Below are 21,853 nucleotides of genomic sequence, written 5' to 3' on the forward strand. Positions count from 1 at the left end.
TATTAATTATGCGTATTAATGGAATTTACGTATTTAAAAACACGTCAATTAAAAAAAAAATAACGATTTCCAATATTTTCAGATTTCGGTTTTGAATTTAATACCGGTTTCCAATATTTTCAGATTTCGGTTTTAAATTATAATACCGGTATCCAATTTTTTCCGGTTTCGGTTTTGATTTTAATATCGGTATCATATTCTATACACCGTACATTTTTTTTTAAATATTTTGACTCATGTTAAACGATTTTTATTAGGTTTTTTTAACGACGATAAAAAATGTTGAGTTTTTTTAGAATTTTTTGACAAATATATATGAAACTCCAATTTTGCGAGCAACATGTCAAGTTACGAACGTTTATGGCTCATCGTATGTAGTACCTCTGTATCTTCATCAAACATATTTGCTCCACGCGTTTTTGATTAGGTTAGGTTAGGTTAGTCATAGCAGTTTGGCGTACACCTCGTTTTGGCATACGTCCAGCTGTTATTCATATTCATAAAATCATAGGAACACTTAGCAAACAGGTATTATTGAGGTACGGATCTAGTTAAAGACAAAAGCAAGACCGTTTTTTCATAAAATCAAATACCTAAGTACATTATCTGAATATCTTATCATTATTAGAATTATTGAAGAATAAAATGAAATTCCAGTAGGTATACAAATTCAGTTCAAAATTGTGGTTTATAGGTTAAAATTTCGTTAAAAACGAATTATGCATAAATTAAGATTTGAACTTAAAAAGTTAAAAGTTAAAAGGACAAGGCTGTTCTTTGTCACCCTATTTATTCAATATATTTATAGTATAGAAGTTGTTCAAGAACTCAAAGTTAAAGCTAAAGGTGTAAAAATAAATGGAAATCCATTATATCAGATTTGCTGATGATATTGCTATGGTAACAGTCAGCGAAATATATGCAACAATCACTGGCTACATTTAATGAAATATTAAAATGATACCTTATGAAGATCAATATAAAGCAATGAAAATGGGGACCTGGAGAAGATTACTTTGTATTAGTTGGACTGAAAGGAAGAGCAACGAAGAAATTAATCTATTAAAAAAATTTAAGATGTATTGCGCATGCGCGTAAGGTTAAAAATGTAAAATGTTTTCAAAATGTGTATTCGGGCCTACTCCCTTTCAACTTCCAAAAACTCCATTTCAATCTAAGGACATCCAGGTGAGATATTTAGTGGTACCTGAAATTGTGATCACACTTGGCGGTCATATGAGGAGAGGTATATATTAAGACATAATTAATTATATTAGGATAAATTTAAATGAAAAGGAAGTTATTAGAAATTTACTACAAATGAAGGTAATAAAAACAGGTTTGTTACAAAAATGGTATACAGTGTTATATTGATAGGTTTTAAATAAGAAGTCATTATATAAATCAACCAATAAAAACAAAAATATAAATAATTTAAATTAATAATAATTATTTAAAAAAACAATAAAATACAATACATGTTATCACATAAAACGAATACAATTAAATGGATGGAATAGTTTAATTATTTTCAAAAATAATTCATAATTAATTATTATTTTATTTGGTATTGACTAGTTACATACAACATTATTGATGGATTGATGATGGCAGAAATTACTAAAGTCAGTACAATAAAAGATAAACTTAAAATAAAATAAGTTATATGAAAACAAAACCAAATTAAAGAATAAACAACTAAAAAATACCTGTTCTTTAAGCATGTCTTTACACATAATTGACTAAATAATAATCTTAACAGTATCTATCTAACTGTTTCTTTTTTGTGGTGTTACACTGTTACCAGACCCAAGACAAATAATTTATAAAGAAATAATTACTAAGATATTAATTAGAATAATGTACAAATTGTTGGTATAAAATATATAGTGTAAATACATTAACAATATTTCAGCAATCATCAACTCAATTATACCTTGCAAGTCAATCCATAGTGATCTAGTTATATACAACATCAATTATTATCTTACAAAATATAAATATAATATATATTAATTTTTTAATACAAAAAAACATATTATAAGGGATGCATGATAATATCAAATTATTATATATCATTCATATATTTAACGTTTTTTTGGGGGGCAATAATAAATATTAAAAATATATAATAAATATGGCTTGTTATTTACATCTTGAAATTAATTAACTTTTTTTTATATATATATTTTTTAATTTTATTAACAGTATATAGTTTAATCATAACATTTTCATAATACTTAGATACAATAATATCATAAAATCAAAATTATATCAATATTTATTTTTAAAAATATATGTTTGTTCATCAGTCATTTGTTATTACAAAAAAATATATTAAAACAGAAACGGTAACAATGCCATTAATTTATTTAACCGTTGCAAAATGTCAATCTTTAAAGGTTTCTTGCTTCATCAAACATAACTAAAAATAAATAATCAATATCAGGTTTTTTAGTTAGTTGATTATACCAATGTTAATATTTGAGAAAAATGTTAATATGTTAATATTTTTTAAAATTCCTTCCATTTAAGATTCTAATTCAAGTAAGAATATGTTAATTTTACACGGTGATTTCAAATAAAATTGTATTTAAAATTAAAACAAAATTAGTTTTTGCTTTATTAAAAAAGTGGGTATGTTGATAGGTATTTTTAGCAATTTTATACAGGAAAAAGTCAACATTACAATCAAGGTTGATCAAGACGAAAGCAATTTGTTTTTGAATTTTTCTAATTTTATCATAAAGTTCCAGAAAATAAAAACTGTAACATGGTCAGTTTTTTCTCATTTTCAATAATTTTTATTTTTTTTGCCGACTAAAAAAGAACTATTTTGAATGTTTTACAAACATTTTTTGAAATTGTCATCAATTCGAAACTGTTTATAGATTACTATTAAAAAAACCACATTAAAATTAATTGATTTTTCTTAAAGATCTTTAGGGTGTTACAGTAATATTTTGACACAACATACATAAAAAATTTAAAAAAATTAACTAAGAATTTAAAAAAAACCCATTGATTTGATATATTTATTTATTTTATGAATAATAATAAAAATTTACGTTTTGAAGAGTTCTGGGTAAATATTAATATGGACTTCATTAATCTATTACCAAAGCAAAGTATTTGTATTAGTTTACATTGCAGGATATTTGTATCAAGGTTTATTTTAATTCTTTTAAAAGTGAAATATTTACATTATAATTATTATTTACTTATGTGTTTTTTTTATACATAGTAAACATTAGATATGAAAAAGAATATTAAGACACTATGATAGAGTACTCATATTTATATTTGATAATCAGTTATATAACTCTAATATTATTCACCATAAGTCTACTTAGATCGTCTTATACTTTATCTCACATAAGAGAAACTTTAGGCAGAAACTACTTTTTGTCTGGCTCGGTCGATTCCTCCATTAAATCGGTGTTTGTTGACTTTTGTTTCCGAGTAATGGTTTATCGTGTTAATCTTAGAAAAATACAATCGAGGCGGTTAATGGAATAACAAGTGATATTTCAATGAGCACTGCACTCAGCTCGTGTTAGCCACACCCATCTCGTCTAAGGTTACTCTTATATGAGACAGAGTATAGAAAAAGTATAATTCTATAGTAAGCTAATATGCTAGATAAGGGTTAAACATTGGCATGAGCAATCTCAGTAATAAGCATTTAAAGAATTAATAAGTTAATAAAAAGCAAAAAAGTCATGTATTTTAATGAGCAAGATATGAAATGTGTACCTTGGACACGGTGATTGTAAGTATGAATAATTTTTGGATTTATCAACAACATCATAATTGGGGTTAGAAAAAGACGATGGTTTTGTTAGGTTTATATAACCAGAACACTCAACTAAAAATCATATAACACAATAAAATACAGTTTGATAAAAGTATTAAATAAGATTAACCATAAATACCAATGTTAAGTCAATAACAAGTCTACAAAGCAGTTAAGAATTGTTCAACTAATAATTAACATTCAACATTTAAAATTATATAATAAATAAAAAGTATTATAGGAAATTTAAATAACCTGGATTATGTAACATAGGCCTCAATTCCAAATCATCTTTGTTTTCAGAATGTTCAGAACTGTTTAGACATGAATTTAAATTGTTTTCAGACACAGTTGAACAATTCAAATATGTCGGTGCCGTTAAAAGACTTAAGTAATCAGTTGAAACTGATCCTTCCGTATTCATTCTCATATATACCTCATTTAAATTCATATAATGCTATAAGTGAAATATTAATACCATTTAAATTTTCAATATATGTATGTATACAATATGTATAAAATATATCATTATTTGTTACTTACTGATTTAGTACCATCTTGTAATAAATCGCCTAGACGTTCAGCTAAATCAGTGAATGATGGCCTTGTCATAGGATTCATTTTCCAACAGTCTAACATTATATTGTATCTAACCATAAAAATAAATAAATAAACTTTAAAATATTATAATCATAGACAACTTTTTTTTTTAAATTTACATTTCAGAATTGGCATATTTTGGCTGTTCCATTCGATAACCTTCAACCAGTCTATTGAATAGATCATTAAATTTTTGAATATCTAATAGGGTAAACAAGATAATGATATATATATATAGTCTTTCATCAAATGTTTAAATTACATGATCAAAAACTAATAAAGTTCATAATATTAACTTGGATATGGAGTAACCGCTAATGAGAATATTTCCCACAGAACAATACCAAATGCCCAAACATCAGATTGTGTTGAAAAAACTCGATCACGGAGAGATTCAATTGCCATCCATTTTACTGGCAAAAGATCCTGCAAATTTAAAATAACTAGGCATTACAAACACTGGGAAAACATAATAAAAACATCTATACTCATTTCCACAAGAGAAAGGTGCAATTTTGCGCACATCGAATGATCGATGGGCCGTAAAATCCCTTCCACATATCACACAGGTATATGCCATATGGCACTATGATGGGACATGCGCATCCGATGAGCGATGACCGATTTTGATCGGCCGCCTTTCTCTCGTGGAAACAAGTATAGTATAGTATGTCATACTAGATACCTTATCAGACTTTTTTTTGTAGTTCTCACTATTGTACATAGTTTTTGCAAATCCAAAATCACATATTTTAACAATATTTTCTTCAGCCAATAGAATATTTCTTGTTGCTAAATCGCCATGTAAAATCTAAAAAAAATATTTCAAAAATTAACTATTCATACATTTTTTATTTCAGAAAATATACTTTTCTACTAGCAAGATATTCCATTCCTCGTGCTACTTGAAATGACCAACATATTAAGTCGTGAGTACATGATGGTTTAACAATCAAATTTTTATAATCTCCGCGGTAATTGCTCCGCCACTCGGGTTCAACTTCATCAGGGACTAAATACCCATCAGAACCAATTTGGGTACTACTATCATCACATTTTTCAGATAAATTGGTTTTGTTAGGGACATTTACATAGTATGGATTTCTAATTAGCAAAAAATAGTAAGAAATTATTATTCAATAACTACATTTATTGTTTAAAAATGCTAAATTATAGTTAAAATTACTTAGATATTGATTTAATATTGTAATCTAAATAGCCATCTGTTGAAACTTGGTCCACAAAACAATCTCTTTGTTTCAACATGTATTGATGGATATTTCCAAAACGGCAATACTCCACAATCACCATCAATTCTCCTTAAGTATATAATCTAATTATTAATCTGTTAAAACATTTAAGTCAACTAACAATATTTTAAGTAATATTACTTTTGTTTATGTTTCCAGTGTAAGCTCCAAGTAAGTTGACTACATTCAAATGCCTACCAAGATGTATCATAATCTTCAATTCAGAAGCTAAGGCTTTTATGTATGACGGATCTGTGTTTGGTTTAATCATTTTTACAGCAACAGTTGTAGTGGTATCTTTATCAATTATACCAATTGCATCAGCTTTAAAGACAACTCCAAATGCTCCTGAACCCAATTGCTTACCTGAAAATAAATTATAATATTATAATAGTAAATGCATATCATCATATTATTGTTTCACCTAAACTGTTATAAAATAATAAATTACAAGTCAAATTTTTTATATTGTTTACCAAGTTTTAGTTTATCTCTAGGAAACTCCCATCGTTTATCATAAGGAAGTAGTTCTGCCTGTTCCTCAATCCCCAAATCAGGATTCCAGCTTTCAACAGCACCATTCTCAAAGTGTAACAGACCAGCTAGAGCTAGTTCTTTTTTTAATTTCTATAGTACAAATGTTTGTATAAATATGTAGTTTAGTGACAAAATTGAAAATATACTATTATATTATTTATGTTTGATTAAAAGTGTAATAATTGATAATTACCTTTTCTCTCTTTAAATGTACAGCACAGCATATCATAAGAACTCCCAAAAGAATAGTTAACACAGAACAAAAAGCAATGAGACTAAAATGTTCATGCTCTAAAGGTTTATCTGAAAAACAAGACATTATACTTAAAATATTAAATAAGTTTTCAATTACAAGAAGAAATATTACTCAACTAGAAAATGTAAGATCTTTAATACATTTTATAATTATTTACTTTTTGAATAAGAACTTTTTATTTTTAATTCTATGTATGTATATAATATTTTGTAATCATACCTTTAATGATTAATTTATATGTTGAAATAGCACTGCCAACTTTATTTGAAACATTGCACACATAATTGCCTTCATCTTCTAATGCAGCAAACTTTACTACATATGTTTGATTTTTATCCCGCAATTCGAGCCTACTATCATTTTTATTGACCTTTAATACTTGGCCATTCTATAAGTTAAAATAAAATAATTACTATAGATTATATAGTTAATAAACAGTATAACTTACTTTAAACCATGTGACAGTAGGTGGTGGCATGCCTTCTTTAATATAACATCTAAATTGGGTTGAATTACCAGTTTTTACTATCGAAATACTTGAATTTGGTGAATCCAGAATAGCTGGTAATTTTGATTCTGTAATTTTATTTTAACAATACATTTTGTGTCATATAAAAACAAGGTTATAAAATATAAACTATAATAGTATTTTGATTTTAGAAAAATATTTACCCTGGACTAATACAGAATACAATATTGTAGCTGAATTGTTCTCTTGCAATTCGGGTACTATACACAAATATTCTCCATCAAATTTATTAGTGATATTTTTTATCATTAAATATGAACGATACGAAAGTGCTGTTTTATTATTTGTTAAGATGACATCTATAACACAAACATACTAAATAATTTATAACAATTTTAAACCATAAATCTATTATTTTTATTTCAAAAAAAAAAAATAAAACAAAAAATGTTAATAAATTAATAAAATATCAATAAGACTTATAAAACACAGTTTAAATAACAACAATTTAGTTTTTTTGTACTAAAATAAATGTGCTCACTTTTATCAATATTCACTGGATGCTCTTTATCATTTAAATCTCGAAAGATCCATTTAATATATTCATTATACATATATTTAGAAGCCCCACATTCAATTGTTATATCATCGCCATCAACAACAATTGTTGGTCCTGTGATAGCCAACCCATTTGATACATCTAAAATAATATCATATCATTGTTAGTACAGCATAAAACAGTGTTTGTAATTTAAATTAGAATATTAACTTATTTTTTTTCTATTTTCTTATTTATTTGTTTTGCAAAAAAAATTAAGCTATAGATTATATTCATATCAATGAAATATAATTTATATTATATATTTTTATCATTCATTTAAACGTGTTATGTACAGAATATTAAAAAATTATGATCTTACCAGTAACAAAAAATGTAGAATTATAATTAGAATTTCCAAATTCATTTGTAGCGTTACAAAAAAGTATTCCAGTTTCAATAGCAGTAATATTTACTGATGATATAAGGAATGTTTCTTTAAACCCAGTTTCTTTATACATGCTTCTCTGTGAATTTCAAAAATTATTTTATTAATTATTTATTAATTTGTAATGGAAATAGGTATCAACAAACAAATTTACAGGAATATGGGTAAATGATTCTTCACACTCAGGATAATTTGGACACTTTTTAAAAGCCCAATCAACTTCTGGCAAAGGATAACCACCTAAATAACATTCAACACTATACATTTTTCCCAGCTCATGAAATACTTTTGAGTTGGAACTATTGATTATTTGAACTAATGGTTTGTCTGAAAAATATATTATAAACAAAATAACAAAATAAAAAACTATTACACCCAAACATTTTGGTATTATCAGTTACCTTCAACTAGCAAGGTTACAGTAATTTGTTTCACATGTGCATCATTATCTGCAACTAATTCATATGTACCAGAATCGAACAGCTCTAAATTTTTTATTACTAATTTGGATGTACTTTTGTCATTTTCCACTGATATCTTTTCTGGATTCATCCCTAATTCTTTACCACTAGGATCTCTCCTATGGATATAAAATACAATAAAAATTACAAACTTCACAATAGTAATAATTTAAATATTTTTTTTTTTATTGTTTTCTTAATTACCATACAAGAGATGGTTTTGGGTATGCGGATACTTGAATTATCCATTGTACCTGCCGAGTTCTTGCTCTACGTGTTATTACATAAACATTACCTTGAACTGACAAACTTAAATAAGTCATATCGGGTGCTGCAAGTATATAACTAAATATGAAATAATTTAGTTATAAGATATTTATAAAACTTACTGAATGTTTTAAGTTTGTATGTAGCATTGTTTTTATGTCCAGAATGTACTGTTACTTCACAAACATAATCGCCTTCATCTTCGGGAGTAACATTTTGAATGCTCAACAATCGACTACCAACACAATTACCAACTCCAAGTTTCAAACCATTATAGACATTTTCTTTGCCAATTAACACGTGTCCAGCCTTATAAAAAAAATCGTAAACATTAATAACATTTTTTTTTTTTAGCTATTAGTACTGAACTATTACAGCACGGAAATCAATTACAAATTTAATATCTTTAATAAATTTGTTAGATAAATATCAAACCTGAAGCTTCTGTTCATTAGGAACTTTCCAATGTAATGTGAAAGAAATACCAAGATCCATGCTTACAGAACAATTTAGGGTTAAATTTTGACCAATAATTAAATGACCTGTATGTGCATCACTACTATTGATGTAAGGCATAACTACTTTATGCACTTTAGCTGAAAATTATAATTATAAATCATGTTTTTAAAAATAAAATATTTTCAATATGCAATTATGAATTGATAAAAAATTAAAGATGTTTAAATGCAAAAAGCCTGTCAGATACTAAAAATATTTATTAATGATTAAAAGATATTTAAAATGGTAATTCTAAATAATAACCTGAACCTCATTAGTCACAAACTCATAAATCAAAACATACCTCACAATGTAACTTATGTTAACTATGGTTTTCAATAATTAAAATTGACATAAAATTGATATAATAAAAGTATAAACAAATAAACTAGTTCTTGATTTTTCAGAAACCAAGTATGTATTATAATATTATGACATTTATTACTTAAAATTAAAGCTTAGTAAATTAAAAGCATAACTAAAACATGGCAATACCATATAAATAATCAATGAACTCTAAATATAGAAATTTAGCCTACATGATATGTGGTTACAGAACTTAAAAAATTGTGACTATAGCAAACAGTACTCTGAATTACTTAAGGGGATTGGAAGCGGTGATTTTCTGTCTTTGTCTAACACACGTGGAACATAGGAAAAATAGCTATACGCCTGACAAAAATTAAGGTACTTCTAATTTTTCAATTTAAAAAATGAAAAGATGTTTGAATTGGTATACAAGTTTACTTTGTATTGGTCAAAGCATATTTTTATTATTAAAAATTGACAAATTTATAAAATTTAAAATATTTATTCTGATCAAAATATTGTTACAATTGAAAAATTGCTTCAACCGATGCAAAGTAAACTTGTATATCAATTCAAACATCTTTACATTTTTTAAATCGAAAAACTAGAAGTACCTTAATTTTTGTCAGGTGTATAGCTATTTTTCCTATGTTCCATGTGTGTTAAACAGACAGAAAATCACCGCTTCCAATCCCCTTAATATTTGTCAAAATATTATTGCTATTCCAGCTTATAATGCAAAAGTAGAGAATAAATCCACCTAAACAAAAATAATTGTTGAGTCAAATAATTTAGTCTTGAACCAAAAAGAACTGTTAAAACTTGTTAATACTTTTTAATTTTTAATTTTTTTTTTTTTTATCGATGAACTCGTAACAACTTAGGCCTTGGGTGGTTTTTCAACTGTGGGGGAGTTTACTGTAAGTTTGGTAAACACGTGTGTTTGGTTTTAGCAGAAATTCAAATTGGGCACCTGTAGGGTTGGGGGATGGTAGCCTCTCTCTCTAGTCAGTTGTCTGCCCAGAGAGAGGAGCCACCAGTAGTCGATATTCGAAGCGGCAATAGTAGCGCCAGAACCGACGCTGTAGTCCGAGGTTAGGTTAGATAGGTTCATAGAATACATTTTATTGGCTTTTTTTTTATAAATTCGGTCATCTTAAATTTAGATAACTAGCGAGCAAATTTTGCCTATAACGAAATTGTAAATTATAATTTAAATAAGTGATATAACCTACTTTCAATAACCAATCACCATGTAAGTAACAATACTAACTCACGATTAATGTAAATAGTTAATTCTCGTAATTCATTGCTGTTATTTCTCATTGCCTCACAATAGTATACACCAGAATCTTGAACTGATGGTGACCTAAGTGTAAATCCTATTTTCGGATCATACTCTAAATTCTCAGTAATCTGAAATATGAATATAAATTTTTTTTTTTTTTTAAAGTTACATATACACAACAATTTTTGTATGAAAAATACACTCTGAAGCCAAACGCATTTAAGCAAATAAAAAAAATTAAATAGATACAAAACAAGTCTAAAATATTCTTACGCTTAATAAAAATATTGTAAATTGCATAACTTTTTTTTTCATAGTATTCAGCATTACAATAATAAAATCCCGAACTAAACATTGTCACTGAATTGAGAAAGAATCCATACTTTGGGGTCATATTGCAATTCCATGCCATTATATGTGTTACCAGGCACCAGCTAAATTAAAAGAAATTGTTAAGCATTCACATCCAAAACCCACAGCAAATAAGATCAAAATGTTAGCACATTCAAAAATTAATTAATCATAGTTGCATAAAAGCTAATGAATGTGATCAATCAAAAGTGAAGTTACTACATTTAGTATAGAACAAATATTACATACAAATCCAGCACAATTAATAATCTATTAGTAAAAATTGTTAAAGCTATTGAATTAAAATCATAAAAACAATTAATTAACAATGATTAACACATTATACATATTTTTCATCCCTTTAAATTATTTATCACAATAACATTTAATATAAATTTGCTACCCAATACCTAAGAGGACCAGTATTAAGGAAAAGCAGGTTATAAGAATAAAGCTGCACTTATTTATTAATTCATAAAAACCGAATAGTAGTTAGTTTTTCTCTATCAACAAGAGTGTATAGTCAGAACTCAACAGTATGGTTAAGAAAGTTCTTCATTCCTTTATTTTTAACAATGAATGCATGCTATAGATAGATTATTATGAATGTTATAAGAAAAATAATTTGAACAAGTTTAAGAAATTATAATCTTAGCACTTATTTATTTATTAAACAAACTCCTAAACCCAATTCCTTTTTCCTAGTCAATACAAATGTTTATTTTTATAAATCAAATATAATTTAGTGATTAATTTTTATTTACCTTGGTTTTTTTTAAAAAAAATTGAATATTATTAATAAAACTTTAGTTTTCAGAACAGATGAATAAGATGATAAATTATGAAAATATAGTATTTCAACTACATCTAGTGGGATAAGTGATAACTATCATAGGACAAAAGTGGGCAAAAGAGGTCACAGGGCCCTTGGACAATTATTCTGAAACTGCTTTCTTAAAATAATTTATGTTGATGTATCTAATAGTGAATGTTACAAATAATACGTGTTAAACCCAGTCACAAACAGTATTAAAATATAAAAATAATAGTATAATTAGCAAAATAATTTAAATATTGCAGTCTTCCCAAAGGGCGTGGATCTCTAAAGTGAACCAAGGCACGCTACCTTCATTCGTCTCACGGCTAAAAATTAAACATTTTTGATTCTATCGGGCGAGGGTCGTACGGCCGAAAGTGTGGTTCTTTCTCGTGATTTGCGGCGCATATGGAGTGCTTGAATGGGATATAACTGAAGTGTTCATAGCAATGTTATTATTGAACACTATTCCTGTAACTTCTGCAGGAACTGACACTATTCAGTAAACCGAAAATGATCAAACATTATCTAAGAAATAGTATCAGACAAAAGATTGACTCAAATATTTATCATTAATTGCAACCTAAAATAGGCTGTTTTAAAATTGGATTTCAGTGAAGTGTAGGTTTCATATATAAATTTGCTAATGTTAGAGCATATACAAAAATATAAATTTTATTAGGTACGTATTAATAAATTATGATAAACCTAATAATTTACATTAATAATGGATAAAAATAATTATAATTTTTATTGGATTTATATTTTACTTTGTATATTTATTAATAATCTGTTTATTATTTTCATTTATGGTTTCATAGTAAGTATTCTCATTTGAATGAACAATGTTACATGTATATTTTGAGTTTTAATAATAATAATATTAGTTAGGGCACAGAGTTTATTTAGTGCCCCAGTGCCCATTCCCATCTAGCTACTGGTTATGGTCAACAATAAAATATAAATTATTTGTTTTTAACCAATTGATTTGTTTAGTAAACAGCCACCATATTTGTTTAAAAATATATTGAAAAGCCATGATTGAAACCTTACCTCTTCTTCGTCTTTTATTAATGTTACGTTTATATCTGGTGATGTTGGCCGACAAGGAATAATAACATTACCAAATTCATCCTGAGATAATAAAACTAAATTTTCAGGAATCGCTAATAAATGTGTATCATCTAAACATTATAAACAACATTTATTTATATTAATTTAAAGTGAACTTCAAACAACACTAATAATAATTGAATTTATAAAAACGTAATTTTTTTATTTTATTATTAAATCAACAAAAATTATGTATAAATTAAAATTTCTTTTAAATATAACATAGGTGATTTTTACGTCCTAAAATATATATACACAAAATACCTAATTTATGTAGACGGTCTAAATATAGAAAAAAGATTTACTCAATTAAAATGGCATGCAGCATTTTATCACCTTAAAGAATAAATGTTTAAAAAAACTATAATATCTAAATATATAAGTGTTTTTTAATTTTGATTTAAAATACTTACGCTGAACATATAAATATATCGCTGCATTGTGTTCATCTACTCCTGCGACTTCAGTAAATAGATCACAGAAGTAGTATCCAGTATCTAAATAACTTGCTCTACTTAGTGATAGCAGAGATATATAACTATTATTAGCCAGTCCTTGTGATATGTCGATTGAGGAGTTCTATTCAAAATATATAACATAATACAATTAATTTAAGAAGGTATAGAATAGTCATATAAATATATAATTAAATAGGTGTAGTGTTCAATGCAATATTTTAGTAGTTAGTAGTTCATTCAGGGTGTAAATGGGTAATTGTCGGGGGGGGGGGGGGGGGCTCAGGGTTCTGATTTTGGTTAGTAAATTATTTTGCCGGCTTTAGTTTTTTACCTAGTTACACCACTGAGTTAATTTATTAACAGATGAAATAAATATCACATGATAATAATATAATATAACAAATAGTAGTTAAAATAAACACAATTTTATATACAGCCATACAGCCACAATTTAATTTTGAGAAAAACTATAGGATGAATATTGAATATAATATAATATTATATTCATTATTTTGTTGAACACTCAGAACCATTACCGAAGTCCGAAATATATTATTATTCATTAATCCTTACTCTTTCTATAAGTAAACTTGGATCATATTGATATTGATTCCATTTTACAGGTACATCTCCTGTACATTTAAGTGTGAGATCAGCCCCTGATGTCAGGGTAAGTTCAGGAACATCTGGCCATATACGTATATCTGAATAAATAACAAAAAGAAATATTTAATTAAAATTTAATTTAATTATTATTTTTAATTTACATTTATTATACACGCCATAACTCACTTAAAAACCTAATAATCGTAAAAAAAACTTCCATCAAAACACAGATAATATTCTTACCATCAAGTTTCATAATAGGTCGATTCACTCCAATTTTTAAACTAACGGCATAAAACTTGAATTTCTGAGCGTAAATTTGGTATGTTACGCGTTTGTAAGACGGAGACAACACATACGGGTGTGGCGTCCTCTTAAGGGGATTCGATACTGTGATTTTCTGTATTTGTCTAACACACGCACGACATAGTATTTTAGACGTGTTCTTTGCCAAACATTCCAATTGATTTATTGAACCGATAAAAATTCTGAAAACAGATTTGAATTCGTCGTCAAGTCTACTTGAAATCAACTTTCCCACATTTCTGATATTATCCCCCAAATTCCAGAAAACGTCATATTAAAAAAGAGTATTTAAACATTTTTGTATTTCAATTTTTGGAGAAGCTAAAATCAAAAAATCAAAATTGTGGGAAAATCGATTTCAAGTAGACTTGACGACGAATTCAAATCTGTTTTCAGAATTCATCACTTCATTAGATCAATTGATATGTTTGGCAAAGAATCCGTCAAAATCCTATGTCGCGCGTGTGACAAAAACAGAAAATCACGGTATGGAATCCGCTTAAGCACAACCGCTTACCCGCAAAACATTGACCCGCGGACCACCTATTGGGAGAGCTACTGCTTCTAATAATCCCTGTTCAAGTCCGGATGGATTAGGGATCAATCGGGCCCCGGGACGCTGTACACTTAGTGGACCCCACCTATTAACATTTAACTTCAAAAAAATTGTACTTTTCACTACATTTTTACGACTGTTTATAATAATTGTATAATTTTGTACTTTATTACCTCGTTATAACTTATAAATAATAAAGACTATCATCTATGCGTACAATGTAGCCAATGTAGGTACCTAGTTCACAACTCCCATTTTATAAACTTCATCATATTTTTATCAATTATTAGAATTTCTTGAGAAAACTATTATTTTATAAAATTATTATAATATTTTAAAACAGTTATAAACGCATTACAAAAAAAAAAAAAATATATTTCGGGGATGAATATGGGCCCCGGGATTGTGCTTCCTCCCCTTTATCCGGGTTTGACTATATTTCCATAGCACCCCTATATTTAATTTCTAGTTGTGCGGCAATAATGAATTTATTCATTGAACAAATTATGAACGATTTATGGCATGGTAAAATTATTATATAGGTATACAACACTATTTATAAATATTTTTAACATGGATAAGAGAAATTAAAATAGTTTCTATACAAATAATATTTAAAAATTTAATAAAAAAATAAATCAACCTATCCATCTCACTAGAAGATTTGTTTAGCTTTTTAATCCACTCTTCCAAAAACAAATAAATTGTCCTCTTTTTAAATATTTAAAATATCATCATTTATGGGTAATATATTTTTTTCGTATTTCCTAGAAGTAGATATGATAGTATTATCAATATCCGGCATAAAACCAAGCATTAAAAATTATAATCAATGCTAATCAATACATATTATTAACTATTTCATACATTACTGTTAGCTATCAAGGAATAATAAAAATAAATAACAATAATAATAATCTTGTCTGTATTTTAATACTCAAATAAGGTGATACTTTTAAAAATAAACCTCATTTTATCAAAAAGTAATAACGTTTTTTGAATTATTTTTGATAAATTATTTAAGGTCATTATAAAACAAAATATTTGAAAAAATAATTATATTTTTTAACGTTTTCGTTTTTATGTTATTTTTAATCCATGCATTATTAATTTCTTATTCCCAATTAAAATTCAAAATATTTATCTGAGTTTCAAAACGTATACAAAATCGAATTTCTTATGAGTAGGTTGTAAATTTGTAATTAATTAGTAGATACTTAAAAACAATTAACCAACTTTCGGAGTTTATTCTTTAGGCATTTTAATCGCGTTTGACTTGCGAAATGTTGTATCTTCAACATCGCGTTCCAAACTAACTTAACTGACGGCTAACAAGATGTTATAAATCTGATGTTTAAAGTGTTTAAGCTGACAAAAAATAAATAATATAATAGGCCTTCTATGAATTTAGTCAACGTCGATAACAACGATAACAATTATTTTTTTTTATTGATCTCAAAACATAAAAACCCGGCATATGTGGCCATAAGTTAGTTGGGTATTTTAAAGTTATTTACAAATATACAAATATTCTTATGTGAATAATATTACATTTACATATATAATCAGTAGGGTACTATAGGGTGACATTATTTACAAGGCTAATTCTAATAGTAACTAAGATGGAGAACTGTAATTTCCTTAACGTTTATAGTAAAATTATTAGGTATTTACTAAAATGTATGTGATTTCCAAACAACAAAATATTCCCTAAAAAGATGAAATATGACTTCAAAATCGAAAAATAAGTTTAAAAATGGGAAAATATCAAAACATGCAAACATGCGGTGAAAATGTTAATATTTTTTTTCACAATGTTATGAAATGTGGTTTGTTCTTACTTACCATTTGCTTAATATAACAATGGCGGATAGGCCACTTTTGCAATGCAGGGCATTTTATAGAAACCTTCATGCAATTTTTTTCCTAACTATTTCCTAACTTATTGACCATTTAATTGTAATATATATATAGATACTGTGTATACGTAATAACAAATCAAATTTTAGATAATCATTAATTTTTTTTTAATTTTAAATCAATAATGTATTTGTGAGAGCCCGGAATTATATGCACTGAAAACTACCAAAATATGCATGCATTTAATGAGCTTAAAACACTGAAATTTAACATCGAATTGTTTTTATAAATATCTGTATAAGTAAAAAACAAACATTTTAAATTTTAATATTACAATTTAGTTGATTGGTACCTAGTTAAAAATATTAAAACATTAAAAATAAAACAATACAACACACATTTTAAATATTAGAAATGTATAAAATAAATACATATATTTCTTTCTGAAACAAAACAATTCACTATAAAATATTTTGATACATTTTCAAATGAAAATGAGCGCTGGTTATCAGTTACACGTTTTTGTAAACTGAAAATCTCAGCTCCACGTCAACTAATAAAATTGGTGCATATTTAAAATATATTAAAAATTAAACATATTATCTGAACAAAAATATACGAGTCTATAATATTTAGCCATTATCGGGCCGCCACCAGACATAACTATAATATAATATACATTGTATTTTATTATTATATATATGTATAATATATATTTTATCATCGAAATGCGGGTCAAAATGCATATTAAAAGTAATTTATTTTGACGATCTAATCATATAAAACATACCATACAGTAAACATTAAACAATTTGCATATAAATAAAAAAAACCTCGTAATATGCAAAATAACATTTTGGATTTATATATTATAAATTATAATAGTTCATATTTATATTTGTAGCTGATTATCTAGCAAAGTTTTTGGTCTAATGAGTAAAAAACTAAAAACATGCTAACGCACGAATTTCTGGACCCTACTTATACATTTTGTTATTACTCAATACCTAATTAACTTTTAGTTCTTATAAAGTATTAATTGTTTCATGAGAATAATTTCAATAAGTATAACTGAAGTGGGATCTTGGCATCTTGTATTAAAAGTTTAAATTGTTTGACTGATCCTAAAACAATTTTACTATAACACTATAATAAAAAATAAAAAATTCGAACATTTCAAATGCCTATAAATAGCTTAATATTAAAATAAATATTTTGAAAAGTCATAGAATATAGAAAACGTTAATTTAAGTATCAGTGAAATATTTCAAGTTTCAATGATTTAATAATTATTTTTGTATTAGGTACAACAAAAAAAACTAAAATCGTTAATTTACGCGTGATTGCGTGATGCGTGAATATCCAATTTCGTCAACATTTAAACTTAGGACGCTACTAAAAATATTTGAGGAATTACACACTTTTTTATAATTCTTACAAGTTAAACTAGGGTAAGTTGCGTCCCGATAACATATTACGTAAGTTTCTGCCATGGCTGCATTTAAACATTTTGCGCTACATATTATAATTTATAGTATTACTTATAATTGTATTAATAATAATAATCTAGATACATTTATAAATGTCTACTAGATTGGATATATGAAAATAAGGTGATAATTTCTTAAAAATCTGCTTTACCTACTTGTTATATCTGATCCAACTGTCAATAATGCCAACTAAAAACACCTTTATTAGTTCATATAGTTTACCTAAAATATTTTTTGTAATTATTAATATTATTTTAAGACTAATTGGTGAAAACAATATTATACATTTTTGAGCTGTAATAATTTCTTAGAAGGTTATAATCTATATGTATTTATGTTTTGATACAATTAATACACAATAATAATATGTCAATATACATTTGCAACCCCCTAAATAGACTGATAAATTTTCCGCCCCGGACAACAGGGTACCCTTGCCCAGTTGCTGCTCCCCCTCTACATAAGCACCTGATGCAAGTTTGTGTTTCTGTCGTGTACCTATATACGTATAAAATAGTTTTTTAATTACTTCAATAGTTATTTTAAAAATTATTTCGAAAAAGGTGGACAAGTGGGTGTCACTCTGCTGTACAGTAGGTTACAAGTGGGTCACTGAAATGGATGGTGTTAAATTTGAATTCAATGATATATCATTGTATAAGAAAAACGATTCTGAACGAAGACGGTCAGTCAGCCTATGATATTACTATAAGTATATTTTATGATATTGTGAATAAAGTAATTTATATATACCTAACCTATTTACGTGGAACCTTGTTTTAAATTTTCTATCCTTAGGTATAAAAGTTGAACATTCTATAAATGTTTAACAAAATAATTATTAAATTTTAAATTTGATAAATTTGTAAAAATTCTAACTTTAAATGCATATAAAAAAAATTGTGCAATGTATTATTAATATTTTTCGTCTGTCTTTGAAACAATATATTAGGAGCCTTCTATTAAATTTTCAAGCTTTTTTACCCAACAAATAACATTTTATTGATATTTATAGAATAAAACTAAAAAAATTGAAAACTGAAAATGTCCGTAGACAGCTCTAAATGATTCAAAATATTTTGAAAATGGCATGGTGTATAGAAAATGGTAATATAAACATTCAATCAAAATTTCGTGTATCTACGGTCATTTGTTCTAGAGTTACACCAAAAACCGAAATTGATTTTGCGTAAAAATTCTAGTTTTTCCTTAATTTTTCTTTTGTTTTTCACGGCGCTTTTGAAAACTACTGGAACATTTTTACTTTTTACCTTTTAAATACACCACTGATACTAGGTACTCGAGTCGATGCAGTACAAAGGTATATTGAAAATCGTTGAAAATAGTACCTAAATACATAGTAGTTTTCAAGTAATTTACATAAAATACATGGACATTTACAATTATAGTATTTTGCATACAATATTTAAGGTTTGGTTTTCACTATATATTTTGTATTTATTTTGAAATTTGGTTTATTAAGTTTTAATCAAATATTACTGACACTATTACACTAATGTATAGGTAGCTAATAGCTATATTCTTATAACTCATTTTTTTCAAAGTACTAATAATTATAAAACTTTATATTTAAATAAAAAAAAAACTCTAAATTACCTACTAAACAATATAATTAATAAATTGGTTCACTATCGGAATAATCTGTTGTATTCAAATATAGCACTCAGTTATTAATATATTGTATCACACTCATACTTGTATCGCATAGGTCATAATTCATAACATTGAAAAACATCTGCCTTCCTAATCTTAGAAATATATCTATAATAAGAACCATTAAAAGCTAAAAACAAAACAAATTTACATGTATATTATTATTTATTTACATAATATTGTTTACACTGCATCCCTATAAATCTTATTCTTAAAGTTTTAAATACCTATCAAAACTATGAGTCTAATAATATCTTAAACATTATACACTATACAATAAAATTTCCTTACTACTGGGACCAACTAATTTTTCTGTTATAAAAAAGTTTTTGTTGTAAGTAGTAGTAAGGTATTTTGTTATCTGTGATTTTTGTCAATAAATATTTATGTAATTTAAGAAAATAATTGAATATAATTAACTAAAAAAAATTAACTACAGGAATTTCGTATTTATTTTCAATACATTTAATTCAAAATTTAAATTAAAAAAGGTAGGACCTTATCTTGGTATATATGAGGTAACTATTGGTCATTCGTCAGTGTATTCACTATATAGTCTGTAGGTACCTAATTAATGATTCCTTTTCCTTGGAACTAAATATAACAGAATACCTGAATACCTAATACATTAGAGAAAGTATAATTATTAAGTACCTACATGGAAAAACATAACAATGACAAATGGGTAGGTACTCAGTTAAAATCAGTTAACAATTGAAATAGAACTACATAATGGCATTTTTGATAATCTTTAAAATTATTTTAATGATCATATTATGGCCTATGGGTCATATTAATCATAATAATATTAAGTAGGTATAATGGTTGCATACCCAGTTTCATCTTTGACAAATCAATCAAGTATTTTTACTTGCAAAAATGGTTGATATATATCATTACCTACTTACCTACCTACTACAGAATATATACGATAATATAATATTATAATGGTTAGGTTAGGTCATAATTTTATTGTAATAAATAAACTAAAATTTTAAGAAAAAATATAAAATCATATTTTCAAATAGATACACCATTTAGCATATTAGTAGGTAGTTACATACAATAACATACTACACATTCCAAAGTTTTTTTTTCGATTTTAATTTATGATTTCTAAGAAGTTTTAAAAGAGTAAAATACTAATTATAAATGGAAATCAATAAAAATAACTTATTGAATAGTTGTTCGAGTTGTCCAAGGTTTTATAACATTTGAGTCAACATCGAAAATGTACTATTATTAAATCATAGTCGCGAAAATAGTTTATGTTATACTTCAGATTTCTGACGTTTTTACGATGTTTTTATGACCTTCCACCCTTTATATAATTGATGCCCTGCCCAAAATTCCATACAACAAAATATATTCTAAGCTACAAGACAATTTAAATTAATATATCCAAAAACTAGACATGTTTTCACGCCACACCTCTCAGAAAACAAACAATATATTAAAATATATACTACACGTTACATATTACATAGGGCGGAAGAATAAATTCTGACTCACCCGCTGCAGAGACGGTGCCCAATATAACAGCGGCGGTGACACACAATAATCCGCGGGCGAAGTGAATATTAACTATCATTTTTCTATCGTCGTTCAGTTTTTTGTGTTCATTACTGATTTTCTCCTCTTTTTGACAAGTCGTCACAATTTTTCTAAATGATTGTGTAGATCGACGGCAATGACTATTGACGTTCGTCAGCCGGAAGTCGACAAAAACCAGTAGGCCCTGCAACAGCAGACATCTCGTGCTAAATTTGGTCACACGACGGTCGTCAGACGACCGACCGAGCAAGGCACACGAGAACGGCAGTCGACAAGTGGCGACGGAAACACGTCAACTGGAACTGGCCAAGGACTTCGACGCGGTGACTGATAAACATAGATATTTCAGCG

General features: G+C 26.7%; 1 protein-coding gene across 5 annotated transcripts; it reads right to left on the minus strand.

Annotated features, from left to right (window-relative positions):
• Window positions 1–1,359: 1,359 nt before the first annotated feature.
• Window positions 1,360–21,845, minus strand: LOC132943033 (vascular endothelial growth factor receptor 1). 5 transcript variants are annotated; one of them, XM_061011803.1, is made up of 27 exons: window positions 21,461–21,845; window positions 14,030–14,160; window positions 13,412–13,577; window positions 12,939–13,069; window positions 10,707–10,845; window positions 9,058–9,218; window positions 8,745–8,931; window positions 8,560–8,686; window positions 8,296–8,474; window positions 8,049–8,221; window positions 7,829–7,973; window positions 7,450–7,608; window positions 7,112–7,267; window positions 6,888–7,015; window positions 6,659–6,827; window positions 6,377–6,486; window positions 6,123–6,273; window positions 5,788–6,012; window positions 5,583–5,715; window positions 5,266–5,500; window positions 5,082–5,207; window positions 4,693–4,822; window positions 4,516–4,597; window positions 4,340–4,445; window positions 4,052–4,253; window positions 3,757–3,868; window positions 1,360–2,425 (listed from the first exon to the last, which is right to left on the minus strand). In XM_061011803.1, exons 1-27 carry the CDS (start codon window positions 21,537–21,539, stop codon window positions 2,416–2,418), a joined length of 3,852 nt encoding a protein of 1,283 aa, XP_060867786.1. In that variant the 5' UTR covers window positions 21,540–21,845; the 3' UTR covers window positions 1,360–2,415. The 5 variants fall into 5 exon arrangements, with proteins under 5 accessions (XP_060867786.1, XP_060867787.1, XP_060867789.1 ...); XM_061011804.1 differs by lacking the exon at window positions 3,757–3,868 and having other exon boundaries at window positions 21,461–21,839; XM_061011806.1 differs by lacking the exons at window positions 10,707–10,845; window positions 13,412–13,577; window positions 14,030–14,160; window positions 21,461–21,845 and adding an exon at window positions 10,991–11,151.
• Window positions 21,846–21,853: the final 8 nt, after the last annotated feature.

This window comes from Metopolophium dirhodum, chromosome 4 (assembly GCF_019925205.1).
Source record: "Metopolophium dirhodum isolate CAU chromosome 4, ASM1992520v1, whole genome shotgun sequence".
In the NCBI taxonomy this organism is placed as follows: domain Eukaryota; kingdom Metazoa; phylum Arthropoda; class Insecta; order Hemiptera; family Aphididae; genus Metopolophium; species Metopolophium dirhodum.

Bases quoted from the DNA above. Each gene is read 5' to 3' on its own strand.
- LOC132943033 (XM_061011803.1), bottom strand. From the start codon at position 21,539: ATGATAGTTAATATTCACTTCGCCCGCGGATTATTGTGTGTCACCGCC. The intron at 7,974-8,048 runs GTAAATTTGTTT...TGAAATTCACAG, and splicing joins AATCATTTACCCATATTCCT to AGAAGCATGTATAAAGAAAC. The intron at 7,016-7,111 runs GTAAATATTTTT...ATAAAATTACAG, and splicing joins GTATTCTGTATTAGTCCAGG to AATCAAAATTACCAGCTATT.